The 15,942-nt window shown below is 29.8% G+C and overlaps 1 protein-coding gene across 1 annotated transcript; it reads left to right on the forward strand.

Moving 5' to 3' along the window:
* Window positions 1-3,804: 3,804 nt before the first annotated feature.
* LOC129912652 (uncharacterized) lies at window positions 3,805-5,624 on the forward strand. Its single transcript, XM_055990992.1, has 2 exons — window positions 3,805-5,436; window positions 5,616-5,624. Exons 1-2 carry the CDS (start codon window positions 3,805-3,807, stop codon window positions 5,622-5,624), a joined length of 1,641 nt encoding a protein of 546 aa, XP_055846967.1.
* The last annotated feature ends 10,318 nt before the right edge of the window (window positions 5,625-15,942 follow it).

Raw genomic sequence — 15,942 nt, forward strand, 5'->3', positions numbered from 1 at the left:
TCATCAAAAGATTGGTTTTCTTTTATTATTTCCTTAAAAGTTGCATTAAGCCTTTTTATAAATTGAAAAATTGTTTGACCAAATTTTCCACCAATACGTTTTTGTCCTTTTTCATTTGGATACCATAAAGTTCTTGGCAAGTCTTCTTTTATAATTGTTTTTAAGGGAAAACCATTTAGATCCTTGAAAGCATCTGGTAATTCACCTGTGCTGTCAACAATCTGCTGAATTGGATTTTCAGCGTAAGGCATGTACGCATAAGATGAAGTGTTATGAGTTATTCCAAAAATTCTTTTAAATTTGTTTTCAGCGAAAAAGAAAAAGTATTGTTTCAAACTCTTTAGGGTCTTGGCTAAAATTATTACGAACTTTCTAACAAGAGTATTTTTGATAAGATTTTGCAACAATCGTGAATAGTTTTGTTCGTCTTCAGGAATTTGGAATACAATAAAACTATTGTAATTCTTTTGAAATTGTTCTGCGAAATCCGCATCAAAAGTTAATATCGGTATAGAGACATCAGCTTTAAAAAAATAAGTCAGAACTTCGTCATCAATGCCGATAAAAGTAACCATCGCTGAATCACTTTCTGCGTAAACTTTTTCAACTAGCTCTTGAAATTTAATGTTTTCCATGAGAACAATTTTTATGAGCAATAGAAATAAAAAAAACTTGAATGCTAGCATATTTTGTTTTAAACAATTTGAATAGTAAAATGCGACTGAAGTAATTTGTTTAGCTTTGAAAATAAGTGAATTTTAATGTTCAGGAAAATTTGTGCATATTATCTTTCATTGATTTTTGAATATTTAATTTCAACAAAAAGATAACTTTAAATAAATTTGTAGATACATATACAGGGTGTCCCAAAAGTAATGGTTCAAACGAAATATGCTGATAGGCCAACTTAAGGGCTCTCAGAATTTGGTAACTTGTTTATCCCAAATCCTTACGGTTTTCGATTTAATGCAGTTCTTGTGAAATTTCGAAAAATGCCGACTTTGCATCAGTATTTTGCTTAATTCGCTCATAATTGATTTTTGTTTTTTACAATTCTTGCACTAAAACGTTGCCTAATAATGGAAAATAATTAATTAATCAAAATATTTTTTATTTCATACGCCTTTTTGCTGCAAATTAATTAACAGTTTCATGTTTTATAAAAACTCAATTTCTTACTTTTATTTCAGAGCAGCATCCCGAAAAAAATTTGCATGGTGTGATACTGGTTTATTATTTTAAAAACTTGCCGTGTTATTGCAGTTTTCAAAAATGTATAAAAATTTCCAAAGTTGAAATTAGAACGAAAGATATTACAATTTAAATGTAACAAAACAGGGTTTTTCAGAGAAAAATAACAAACAAAAGTCGAGACTTTTATTCAAAAAGAAATAAACAAACAACAGTCGGGAAAATGTGTTTATTTTTCTTTGTTATTTTTCTCTAAAAAGCCCTGTTTTTGTGCATTTAAATTGTAATATCTTTCGTTCCAATTTCAACTTTGGAAATTTTTATACATTTTTGAAAACTGCAATAACACGGAAAGTTTTTAAAATAATAAACCAGTATCACACCATGCAAATTTTTTTCGGGATGCTGCTCTGAAATAAAAGTAAGAAATTGAGTTTTTATAAAACATGAAACTGTTAATTAATTTGCAGCAAAAAGGCGTATGAAATAAAAAATATTTTGATTAATTAATTATTTTCCATTATTAGGTAACGTTTTAGTGGAAGAATTGTAAAAAACAAAAATCAATTATGAGCGGATTAAGCAAAATACTGATGCAAAGTCGGCATTTTTCGAAATTTCACAAAAACTGCATTAAATCGAAAACCGTAAGGATTTGGGATGAACAAGTTACCAAATTCTGAAAGCCCTTAAGTTGGCCTATCAGCATATTTCGTTTGATCCATTACTTTTGGGACACCCTGTATACAATTTCGAATTGAAACAATTTTGAATTTTAAATTTCAGAGGCGGCTGGGATACGCTCGTCATTTCAAATGCATTTGATTAGCCACAATTTTGAACATAAAAAAAATTTATTAGGGGTATTCACGTAAACGCGGAAAACCCATAGAAACCGTAGAAACCGTAGAATTTTCTATCGGTAGAAATGAGCTGTCAAAATTTGTATGGGAAAAATATTCTGCAAATTATAGAATTTTACCGTAGAAAAAAAATCTGAAAAACTTTGGGTGTGTTCAATCAAATATCGGATAGGCTATCTGGGATACCCGTATCTGGAATATGTTTTTGAAAGCGATTTTTGTCTTATTATTCAGATAACCACAAATAAAATATGTTAATATTGAAAAGAGAATATTATTTTATGTGAGCAAATTACATTGTTTTTAATTGTTGCATAGTATTTGCAAAATTAGCTTGACTTTATTTTTTTAATTGAACAAATTTTATAAGTTCAATTTGACGTTTAACAAACACCTGATTGTTTCTTTTTGCGGAATTTTCTATTTTTCTGCAAAGTAGAAAATTATCTCGTTACGTGAATACCCTTATTATATTTATTTTAAAAATTATGTTTTCTTAGGAATTGAATAAATATTTGACCAAACTTTCCTCCGATACGTTTTTGTCCTTTTTCATTTTGATACCATCAAAAAGTTCCTGGCACTTCGTCACGAATAATAATTGTTCGTATCGGAAAATCATTAAGATTCTTTAAGGCATCTGAGAGAAGATTGGTATTATCCACAAGTTGCTGAATTGGATTTTTAGCGTAGGGCATGTATGCGTGTTAGCAATTATTCCAAAAACTCTTGTAAACTTATTTTCAGCGAAAAAGTAACAGTCCGCAAGAATATTTATTGTAACCGAAAGGATTATAATAGATTTTGAACTAAGGGCTGGTTTGTTCACACTCGATTATCTTTTAATCAAGGAATTTTGTATGGAATAATCCTTGATTAAAAGATAATCGACTGTGAACAAACTAGGGCTAAGCATTTTTCGGTTTTATTATATTCAGCTGTTAAATATTACTGGCGATGATTTTTTATGGACATGCGAAGCTCTGGTATTAATTTGCACTCATTAACGAAGGCAAAGAACTCTGCTTCAATGACGAAATTGTCATTAAAAGTATTCAAGGCTTCTAAAGTGTTTCTAAAAGAATGGAACTTGATATAAAAATTATAAAAAAAAAGTTAAATATAATATTGTTGCGTGATAGGTAAAATTATGAACTGTATTTGTAGCGAAATATTTCAGAAAATCAATGTTTCGAATGCATTTCCATTCCATTTTGATCACTCAAAAATACTTACTTGTTTTTAATTGAAGCATATTTGCATTTCTCAAAAGCATCTGCGTCATAATAACAAACATAATTATTGTGAATTGTTTGGTAAACCTTAATATCTGATTTTGATTTATCAGCTTTGCAAGGCAGAATATTCAATAACCAATTAGCAATAATTGCAATTGAAATTGCAAAATTGTTATAAAATAACATTTTTTAGGAGACCAAGATAACATACGTGTCCTTATTCAACATAGAATTATGCAATTTTTATCAATTTTCCCTAACGGAGGAACTTACTGGAACTTTGATTGCCATTAAGTGGTGTTAAATCAAAATTTTACATCGCTGAAGCAGACTTACCCATCTAATTGATATAAATTATTCTTCATTTGTGCAAATAGAAGTGTTATCAGTAGAAAGGTATTCATTATCTCCCAAAATCGAACAAAGTTGCAAGTGCTTTTTTTTATGTAAGGAATTCAAAGACAGTTTCCATATATTGTCGTCAGTAATATTTAACAATCGAATCGAGAAAAATGCTTAGTTTAAAAGCGCTTATACTTCTTTTACTTTCAATTAAAATTGTTGCACAAAATCATAAACTTCGTGAGTTAATAGAAAGAGTTCATGGAGAAAGTGATTCAGCAAAACTCTATTTCATCGGAATTGATGATGAATTTCTAATCGAGTTCATGCAAACTGAGGTTTTCACACCAATATCAACTTTTAATGCTGATTTCACTGATATTTTTCGACAGAGGAACAATATTTTTATTGTATTCCAAGTTTCAGAAGAAGGCAAAAACTTTTCAAAATTGCTTCGAAATCTTATCGAAAGTGTTCAAATTAGAAAGTTTGTTATCATATCAGCTAAAACCTTAAAGAACTTAATAGAATATTTTTATTTTTTTGCTGAAAATAAATTCACAAGAATTTTTGGAATAATTGATAACACGTCATCTTATGTATACCTTCCCTACGCTGATCAACCAGTTCAACAAATTGTCGATAGTAGCAGTTTTCTTCCGGATGCTTTACAAAATCTAAATGGCTTTGCCTTGCGAACATCAATTAATGATGAATTTCCAAGAACTTTTTGGTATCCAAATAAAAACGGACAAGCACGTATTGGAGGACAATTTGGTCAAATAATTCTTCAATTTCTAATAAGGCATAATGCAACTTATAAGGAAACATTGATAAACAATTCAATAATTACTGCTTCGGAAATTTCTAGAAATCTTTTGCTGAATAAGGATATCGATCTAACCATGAATGTGCATTCTGCAAAAAATGACGTAGATATCAGTTATCCAGTAACGATTGAAGAACATGTTGTAATGGTTCCCGTCAATGGCATTCTTTCACCGCACGAGTACTTTCAAAGGCCATTTCAAGCTACAGTATGGATGTGTATATTAGTTTTGACTGTCTTTATCACAGTTGCTAAGATTGTAATTGAAAAAGTAACCACTTCAAGGTTGAACATATGGTCAAGTTTTAGTGATACCTATTTAATTTTGTTGAACTTTTCTACAGAAAAACCAATAACTGCTAAATATCGTTTCTACTTGATTGTACTCTTGTTTTCTTTCATAATTGGAAATTTATTTCGAACTTATTTCCAATCGTTTCTAACAGTTTTCATCAAAATCAAGCAATTCGATACCATTCAAGACCTCATCGATAGCAATATCCCCGTAATGATATCTACTGATCGATGGGAAAAGATAAAGAACAATTCATATCCAGAAGGGCTTGAAAAAATAATTCTACCAACTAACTTTTCAATATCTGTTCCGATTTTTATGACAATGCGAAACACGAGTTATGCCTATGTAACAGGTGAAGATAGATGTCAATTCTATATTGGTTTTCAATCATTATTTCGAAAAAGCTTATTTCGAAGAGCTCAAGAAACCATTAATAGTAACTTTTTGGGATATATGTTGCCGCATAATTCTCCATTCAAAGAAATTTTGAATCAGTTCATAATTGAAATAAGACAAACTGGTTTGATTCAGAAGTGGGATTCGGATGTTGTTTATCAAGCAAAGGCTGCTGAATTTGGAGCAACAATTTATAAGGACTATGTTCATGAAGAACATCATGTTCCATTAACATTGCATCGGTTGGAATTTGCATGGAAATTTTTAATAATTGGTTTGGTAATTTCAACAATAACATTTACATTGGAATATATTTTTGGAAATACTTCCTTAGTCTTAACATTGAGAAAACTGTTTTCTTCTTTAAGAAATGTATTTAACCTTATAAATATTTTGTACTAACCTTTGAATAATCTATAATAAAAACCTTATAAATTTCATAATTTTGTTTATTTTAGCAACAATAACAAATAAATACATAAGCCATTTACCATTATTTACAAAAGTCTCATAATTTGAAATAATTTTCCCGTTAAATCTTTTTATTTTTTCCTAAACTTTACAAAGGAATTGTGTTTTCTAAGTATGGTTTTTTTTGTAGGGGAATGTGGCCTAAAATGGCCCCAGTAAGGAAAATGTCCCATATCTAAAAAAAAAAGTAACATTCAAACTTAAATGCTATATACTTTTCAAAGTTTAATATATTACTCTCACATTTTTTTACTTTGCGAGTTAAAAAAATTCCAAAAAGTATTTAATTTTTTTAATTTTCAAGACTTCTACAAATTTCACTTATCAAATTTATCCGGGTAAAATGGCACACTGTCCAAAAATACGTGATTTTAAATGAAAAATCGAGTCAAAGGGCTCCTTTTTCCATTTTCTTGGAACAAGTGGTGCTTAATCCCCCCCAATTCTTTCTACGAGTCATTTAAAGTACTGTTCATGTTGCTTGCTCGTCTCCTTACTGTAGTTTTTGCAACTTCGAAAGTTTTGGATGCTTTTTTAAAGATTTTGGGCGGAATCAAAGACTTTCCTCAGTCCAGGACTTCCTCTCTTTAGATCTTTTATATTAAGCAACCATTTTCAGTATATATAAAAATGAAAATGTGAAAGTAAGTATAAAATAGCATGTGAGAGTAGGTATGCCATTTTATCCCATTTTGGGTTTTTTGAATTTAAACTTTATACCGAAAAATCTAAAATCGTTTAAAGCCAACTTATTTCAATAAATAATAAGAAATACTTCATGCATACATAAATTAACTTCTTTTTCTAAAATACAATCTATTATATGTATATATTAAAGTTTGGTTTTGTGTACGTTCGCTAACCGGCCACACCGACTGACTTATTTTCTTAATTTTTTTTTTTTTTAATCAAAGAGGCATAAGAGGAGAAGGTTTAAGGCAAAATAAATTTAAGATTTTATAGGGTAAATAAGGGTAACAAGACATTGAAAAAAGAGGCTATTTTCTAAACGGTAAGTCGTAAAGAGTTGACTTTTTTTTTAAATGATAGACAAATTTATTCAATAGTTAAAAAAGGTATTGAAAAAATTCTAAAAAATTTCAAAACCAAGTTGTGAAGGTTTTTTTGCAGTCATAGACCTACGACCAAAGACTAATTAGAGGTACGCAAAATTTTGCACAGAAATTTGAGTTACACCATGAGAAAGATATTTAAAAAAAAAATTAGGGGTCTAAAACGGATTTTTTTCATAGGCCCTGTATTTTGAAATAAAAATTTTTGAAAAACAACCTAATTTTTAGGGACATTTTTGAGTAGTCTTTTATTTTTTTGGAATTTTTAAAAGTCTGCAAAAAATCTCAAATTTATAGGAAATATAGGTTTTAATCATGCGCATGCATGTACAAACTTTTGAATTTTTAAAATGATTACTGACCGAATAACGGGAAAAACAATTTTTTTTTGTCCCAAGTTTTTTGGCCGTTTTTAACAGTTTTTTTATTTGTATCTTTTTTTCTTCAATAGATAAATGAATGAAATTTACAGTGTAGATAGATAATGGGCAAGACTATATTTGTACAAAGTTTCAATTAATTTTGTAATGACAAATTTGAAATAACGATAAAATAAAACTCTATTTTTCAACATATTACATCTTTTGATCTGGAGCTTATAAAAATTTGATTTATCTTTATTGAGCATCCTGATAATATTACCTTTCATTTGATAACACATTTTAAGCGTGAGAAAATAAAATTAAATGTTTTTTTTAGCTTTTTATACATATATATTAAAGTTTGGTTTTTTGTACGTTCGCTAACCGGCCACATCGGCTAACTTATTTTGCTTATTTTTTTTTTAATCAAAGGGGAATAAGAGTAGAAGGTTTTAGGCTAAAAAATTAATGATTTTATAGGTTAAATAGGGGCAACACAACATTGAAAATAGAGGCTATTTTCTAAACGGTAAGTTGTAAAGAGTTGAATTTTTTTTATATGATAGAGAAATTTATTGTAAGGTTGAAAAAGGTATTGCAAAAATTCTAAAAAATTTCAAAACTAAGTTGTGAAGGTTTTTGTGCAGTGAGAACATGTGGTAGAACTTCGACAAAAGGCTTATCAAAGGTAGGGAAATTTTTTTACGGAAACTTGAGTTACACGATTGGCAAGATACTATGAAAAAAATTTAGGCGTCTTATACGGATTTTTTTCATAGGCCCTGGATTTTGAAATTTGAATTTTTGAAAAACAACTAATTTTTAGGGACATTTTTGAGTACCTACTTTTTTAATTTTTTTGTAATTTTTATAAGCCTCCAAAAAATCTCAAGCTTATAGGAAATATAGGCTTTAGTCATGCGCAAGCATTTACAAATTTTTAAATTTTAAAATGATTTTTGACCGAATAACGGGAAAAACAAGTTTTTTTGTCCCACGTTTTTTGGCCGTTTTTAACATAGGCCATATTTTACATAGGCCACTTTTGCTAAAAGTTTAAAAGTGAATATTTTTAAACTCATTTAACGAACTTTTCAAATTTTGATTCCTTTTTTCATTTAAAATGTTAGCTAATTATAGAGTCCAATATTAAAAATAAATAAAAAAAAATGGCGGAACGAAGTCCGCCGGGTCAGCTAGTGTTTTTTATACTTTTTTTTGCAAAAAAAATTCACACAATTTTAACGAGTATACTTTTTTAGGTGGTTTGAGACAGTTTGACCTGTCAAAATTCAAATAATGACTTGAAGTTGCTAAAATTTCGTATATGTCGATTTCGCCAGATAAACTAATTGCTTTGAGTATTATGTCTGCAAAGCTGAATCAAAATCGTATGAGCCGTTTTCGAGTAATTTGCTATATTGTGAAAAATTTATATGAGAGGTACACTTTCTAAGCGAGATATTAATTTCAAAAAAAAATGAAAGGGCAAGGGCGGTAAAAGCTTAAAAGCATATACCTTGAAATTGGGTAAATCCGCCTCTGCGTCCATGCAAAATTTGGTTACTCTATCATAATTTTTTTGGTAGTAAGTTTGAAGCTGTTTTAAAAAATACCTTGAAATCATATATCATTGTGTAATTGTGTATATATGTAATACCACTGTCTATTATTGCTTATTTAGAAAATCTAAATTTCACTGTTTGAGCTTGAAAGTCGCCACATGCGGACATGAGAATTTTCTAGACTTTTGAATTAAGTTATAGAATGCCAACTTATTATTTAAAAATAATATCAACCTTCAACAGAACACAAATCGACTGCTTTATTGTTTTACCTTTCGTTATGTGTATTCTATCATAATTTACATTCAACTGTTTTTAACAAATCATATTTCTATAAATTCACAATTTTGTTAAAATATTTAATTATTCGAATACATATGCTTTTTTAGTATTAAGAAAAATAAGAATTTCTCCAAACTATATTCGAATAAAAATACAACTCCTGCAACTGAAAATCCGATAAGTAAAAAGTTCCATGCAAACTGCAATTGATGTAATGTCAAAGGAACATGAACTTCTTCATAAACATTGTCTATGTACATTCTCGATCCAAAATCTGCTGCTTTTGCTTGGTAAAATAAATCTGCATCCCATTTCTGAAACAAACCAGTTTGTCTTATTTCAATAATAAATTTATTCAAAATTTCTTTGAATGGACAATTTGGTGGTAGCAAATATCCAAAATGCTGACTACAAACCGCTTCTTTAGCTCGACGAAATAAGCTTTTTCGAAACAAGGATTGAAATTGAATGTAAAATTGGCATCTGTCTCCATCTAATAAATATGCAAAATTTGTGTTATTCATAGGCATAAATTCATGAACAAAAGCAAAAAACTCAGTTGGTAAAATTATTTCATTCAAGCCTTCTGGGTATGAGCCATTGCTAAGTACTTCCCATTGGAAATCAGGAATCATTACGGAAATATTGCTGTCGACGAGGTCTTGAATGGTATCGAATTGTTTTATTTGAATAAAAACTGTTAGAAATGATTGAAAATAAGCTCGAAATATATTTCCGATTATGAAAGCAAACAAAAGTACCAGCAAGTAAAATAGATAGTTTAATGTTATTGGTTTTTCTGTTGGCAAATTCAACAAAATTAGATAAGTATCACTGAAATTTGACCAAACACCATTTTTTGAAGTTGTAACTTTATCAATCATCATTTTAACAACTGCGATGAAAAACATGAAAACTGCTATCAACAACCATACCCCAGTGGAAAATGGTCTGTAAAAATACTCATGAGAGGAAACAAATCCATTAACCGGCACCATTACAACAAATTCTTCAATAGCCACTGGATAAGTGGTTTCGAGTTTTTTTCGAGGCAAATATGAGCTCGTGGTTATGTCAATGTTGTTGTTGGAAATAGTATCAAAATATTCGTCAAAATTAAAAGATTGGACGTCCTTTATTATTTCCTCAAAAGTTGCATTAAGCCTTTTTATAAACTGAAAAATTGTTTGACCAAACTTTCCACCAATTCGTTTTTGTCCTTTTTCAATTGGGTACCATAAGGTTCTTGGCAAGTCTTCATATACAATTGTTTTTAAGGGAAAACCATTTAAATCCTTGAAAGCATCAGGTAATTTACTTGTGCTGTCAACAATCTGTTGAATTGGGTTATCAGCGTAAGGCATGTATGCATAAGATGAAGTGTTATCAATTATTCCAAAAATTCTTGTAAATTTGTTTTCAGCAAAAAAGAAAAAGTATTGTTTCAAACTCTTTAGGGTCTTGGCTAGGATTATTACGAACTTTCTAAGAAGTGTTTTTTTGATAAGATTTTGCAGCAATCTTGAATAGTTTTGTTCGTCTTCAGGAATTTGGAATACAATGACACTATTGTAAATCTTTGGAAATTTTCCTGCGAAATCGGCATCAAGAGTCGTTATTGGTATGGAGACATCAGCTTTAAAAAAATAAGTCAGAACTTCGTCATCAATTCCGATAAAAAACACCATCGCTGAATCACTTTCCCTGTAAACTCTTTTAATTAACTGACGGAATTCAATGTTTTCCATGAGAATATTTGCTATAAGTGAAAGAAATATAATGGATTTGAACAACAGCATTTTCTGGGCTAAACAATTTGAATAGTAAAATGCAACTGAAGTAATTCGTTAAGCTTTGAAAATTAGTCAACGTGAATGTTCAGGAAAATTTGTGCAAATTATCATTGCTTTTTGAATATTTGATTTCATTCAATTTGATGATAAAAACTTTCAAGGGCTGGGAAAAGCTCAGTGGAATTCCGGAAATGCAAATTTTTATAACTTAACTGAACTTATGTAGTCCCTTTAGAGGGTTTTCGTACTTTAATGTTAATTGTCTTCTTTCAAACAAAGTAATAATAAACAAATTAAATTGATTTAATATTTTATTTTTCAAATGTTTCCAGCGATAGCCCTTTATAGTATTCTGTTACATTTTTTTATCTTTCTCTATCTAAGCAGTACACTTTGTCTTACATCCATATAAGCCGAGAAAGTGGAAAAATTTCAAGAAAACTTAGTAAAGAACTAAATCCGAAAAGAAAGAAAGGTACTGGCAAAAAGAGAAAAGGATCGTTTCTGGTATGGGGGTGTTTGCTAACTTCTTGTGTGTGTAACTTGGTCTTCTTGAGGAATCAATAGATGGATATGCTTTTTTAGACATTTTATACAACAACCTGCACCAAAATGTCAAATAATAAGGCTAGGGTGGATAGTTTATCTTCCATAAATGTAACAATCCTATGCAAAAATCGGTCTTTTTGAGTGAATTTTTGCTCAACTGCTTTCAAAACGAGATCCAAACACCCCCCCATTGGTCGGATTTAAATGCTGTTGAGCATGTGTAGGTCTATTTAGTGAAAATAAGGAAGCAGTCAAAGGATTATCTGAAAATTAAAAAAAAAAAAAAACCTAGAAAAATCAATGCCTTCGAGAAAGTTTGTCCTCGTCAAGTCTAGAGGGTACCATAATTTCTAATTCCTAAAAAATTTAAGGAATTTATACTTTCAACTTCGATTTTCATAGTTCATAGTTTATACTGAAGTTATGATTACACGGTCAACGAAATCGGTCAACGCGTTGACTCTCTGACTTAAAAATGACGTCACAATCTGTCCCAACAGTGTACACGAAAACTGCTGTCATTGCATTGGGGGCTACGATGATACTCGCGTTGACACACTATCTTCGATTACCGTGTAATCTCTCTGTCAATGCCATTGGGACGCGTTGACAGAGTAGTGTCATCGCAATGACTCTGTCCCAGCGCTGACAGTTCAGAATTTAACACCGTGTCATTGTTTCAGATTGACATTGTTTTTTGTATAGAAATGTGATGAAATTTGGATTGGGAACAATTTTTGTAGGGCGATTTTTTGAATGGCGTACCGTTTTGGAGGGAGGGGAGTTCTCATTTCACCTTTTCGGTATATGGCCATGGCATCCATGTTGGGTGCAAAAATTATTTTTTTACAAAGAAAACAAACAAAAACCATTTGTATATTCTAAGCTACATTTTAAAACCATATTCGTTAACATTGGGTGCGGCGGCGTTCCTATGCTATAAGCGTTTGAAGTTGGCCACATTGATTTTTTTTCGATTTTTTAAAAATCAAATGTCGACACTTTTTATTTTTTTTTTTCTATTTTTTCGACAAAACTTTAGTAGGTAATTTTACCTTCACATTATATTCGTTCAACAATCTTATCAGAATCCGTTTAAGACTTTTAGCTTAAAAGTGCATTGCGTATATCTCGAAATATTTACATTTCAATGCAACCATGACAAACAAATTTTCGTTTAATTTTTCTATGAGAGCTTTTTTCAACTCTCATTTTTTCCGCTTTTTTTTACAAAATACTTTTGGAAAATTTAAATTTTTGCTTTGTGTCAAACAGTGCCATCAACAAAGTTCACTTCTATTAACATTTATTTTACAATTTTTTTTTTGGTAAATATGTAGGCTATGGCTAGTGCAATAACAGAAATAAAAATGTAAGATTTCTTTTTAAACGGTCTTGGTAAAGCTCAGTTACGGGTTTATACTTACTTTTGTGACTGAGTGTACCTACCTACCTACCCAAATATTGTAAATTTGCTGCCGCAGAAACTTTGTTTCTTATATTTTTAACCCTAGTTTACATATTGAGGTTCGTGCGAACCCCAACGCATGTTTATAACTTTTTTCTAAATCGTTTTTTCGACCTGGGATGAAAACTCAGTGAACTAAATTCATTTTTGTTTACGTTTTTTGTCTTTTTTCCATAAAAGCGGTTTTATATAATTTTCTGGAATTTTTTTCTGAAAAAAAGTCACAAACCAAACTTGGGGTTATTGCGAACCCCAAGACTTTAAATGGACTATTTTCAACAATTTTTATGAGGTATATTTTGGCAAAACCAAACACGTGTTAACATGAAAAGACACCGCAACTGTCACCTTAATCAATAACAGAAAGAGACAATGCATCAAATTGTTGATAATGAACAATTAGAGGTGCATAAAAGCGAACCCCAAGTTTGGTTATTGCATTATTTTCCGCGGCGTAAACTAGGGTTAACAAAAAAAAAAATTCAAAAACAGTATAGAAAAGTTCTAATACTTCTTGTGTGAAAGAAGTTAGAATTGTAGGAGTAATAACATTTTATTAATAAACTTTTGAACTGATTTTTCACAAGTAAAAATTATTTTTTCAAAAAAAATTGTGATTTAAAAATAATCTATTTTTTTTAAGAAAAATGTATCACATTATCCCTGCAAACCTGCTTGAATATTCCAAATTGCACAACGATTTCAAACATTTACTTTCAGTGTTAATTACATAAATTAGCTTTTTTCAAATTTTTGTTTTTAAATATCATATATCTATAAATTCACAATTTTGTAAAAATATTTAATTATTCGAATAAATATACCTTTTCAATATTAAGAAAAATAAGAATTTCTCCAAACTACATTCAAATAAAAATACAACTCCTGCAAACTGCATATCCAATAAGTAAAAAGTTCCATGCAAACTGCAATTGATATAATGTCAATGGAACATGAACTTCTTTATGAATATTGTCTTTGTACATCTGGGATCCAAAATCTGCTGCTTTTGCTTGATAAAATACATCTGCATCCCACTTTTGAAACAAACCAGTTTGTCTTATTTCAATAATAAATTGATTCAATGTTTCTTTGAATGGAGAATTCGGTGGTAGCAAATATCCAAAATGTTGACTGCAAATAGCTTCTTTAGCTCGACGAAATAAGCTTTTTCGAAACAAGGATTGAAATCGAATGTAGAATTGGCATCTATCTCCATCTACTATATATGCGAAATTTGTGTTTCGCATAGGCATAAATTTATAAACAAAAGTCCAAAACTCGGTTGGTAAAATAATTTCTTTCAAGCCTTCTGGGTATGAGCCATTGCTAAGTATTTCCCATTGAAAATCAGGAATCATAACGGAAATATTGCTGTCGACGAGGTCTTGAATGGTATCGAATTGTTTTATTTGAATAAAAACTGTTAGAAATGATTGAAAATAAGCTCGAAAAATATTTCCAATTATGAAAGCAAACAAAAGTACCAGCAAGTAAAATAGATAGTTTAATGTTATTGGTTTTTCTGTTGGTAAATTCAAAAAAATTAGATATGTATCACTGAAACTAGACCATACATCAATTTTTGAAGTTGTAACTTTATCAATCATGATCTGAGCAGCTGTGATGAAGAACATGAAAACGGCTATCAACAACCAAACACCAATTGAAAATGGTCTGTAAAAATACTCATGTGGGGAAATAAATCCATTGACAGGCACCATTACAACAAATTCTTCAATTGCTACTGGATAAGTGGTATCGAGATATTTTCGAGGCAAATATGAGCTCGTGGTTATGTCAATGTTGTTGTTGGAAATATCATCAAAATATTCATCAAAAGATTGGTTTTCCTTTATTATTTCCTTAAAAGTTGCATTAAGCCTTTTTATAAATTGAAAAATTGTTTGACCAAATTTTCCACCAATACGTTTTTGTCCTTTTTCATTTGGATACCATAAAGTTCTTGGCAAGTCTTCTTTTATAATTGTTTTTAAGGGAAAACCATTTAGATCCTTGAAAGCATCAGGTAATTTACTTGTGCTGTCAACAATCTGTTGAATTGGATTTTCAGCGTAAGGCATGTACGCATAAGATGAAGTGTTATGAGTTATTCCAAAAATTCTTTTAAATTTGTTTTCAGCGAAAAAGAAAAAGTATTGTTTCAAACTCTTTAGGGTCTTGGCTAAAATTATTACGAACTTTCTAACAAGAGTATTTTTGATAAGATTTTGCAACAATCGTGAATAGTTTTGTTCGTCTTCAGGAATTTGGAATACAATAAGACTATTGTAATTCTTTTGAAATTGTTCTGCGAAATCCGCATCAAAAGTCGATATTGGTATGGAGACATCAGCTTTAAAAAAAAAGAAGTCAGAATTTCGACATCAATTCCGATAAAAAACACCATCGCTGAATCACTTTCTGCGTAAACTTTTTCAACTAGCTCTTGAAATTTAATGTTTTCCATGAGAACAATTTTTATGAGCAATAGAAATAAAAAAAACTTGAATGCTAGCATTTTTGTTTTAAACAATTTGAATAGTAAAATGCGACTGAAGTATTTTGTTTAGCTTTGAAAATAGGTATAAGTTAATTTTAATGTTCAGGAAAATTTGTGCAAATTTTATCTATCATTGATTTTTGAATATTTAATTTCCACAAAAAGATTAAATAAATTTGAATGAAGTATTGAAAGTAGACAAAATTGTGATACTTTTAATGACACTCTTTTGAGGCATGTCTAAGTTAAAACATTGCAACATTTTGTATTTTAATACACTTCTATTTATAAGAACAAAAGAAATGAATATTTCTTGCAAAATGTTTATTTAAAACAAAATTTTAAACAAAAATTTATCCTTTCAAATAAACATTCGAATAAAAACCCCACTGAAGAAACCGCCAATCCAATAATTAAAAAGTCCCATGCAAATTGCAATTGATGTAATGTCAATGGAATATGAACATCTTCATAAAAATATTCTTTATAAATCGTTGATCCAAAACCATGAGCTTTTGCTTGGTAAACAACATCTGCATCCCACTTCTGAAGCAAACCAGTTTGCCTTATTCCAATTATAAATTCATTCAAAATTTCCTTAAATGGAGAATTTGGTGCCAACAAATATCCATAATGATGATTCCCAACAGCTTCTGCAGCTATTCGAAATAAGCTCTTTCTAAACAAAGATTGAAAATTAATATAAAATTGACATCTGT

Source organism: Episyrphus balteatus, chromosome 2 (assembly GCF_945859705.1).
Source record: "Episyrphus balteatus chromosome 2, idEpiBalt1.1, whole genome shotgun sequence".
Classification (NCBI taxonomy): domain Eukaryota; kingdom Metazoa; phylum Arthropoda; class Insecta; order Diptera; family Syrphidae; genus Episyrphus; species Episyrphus balteatus.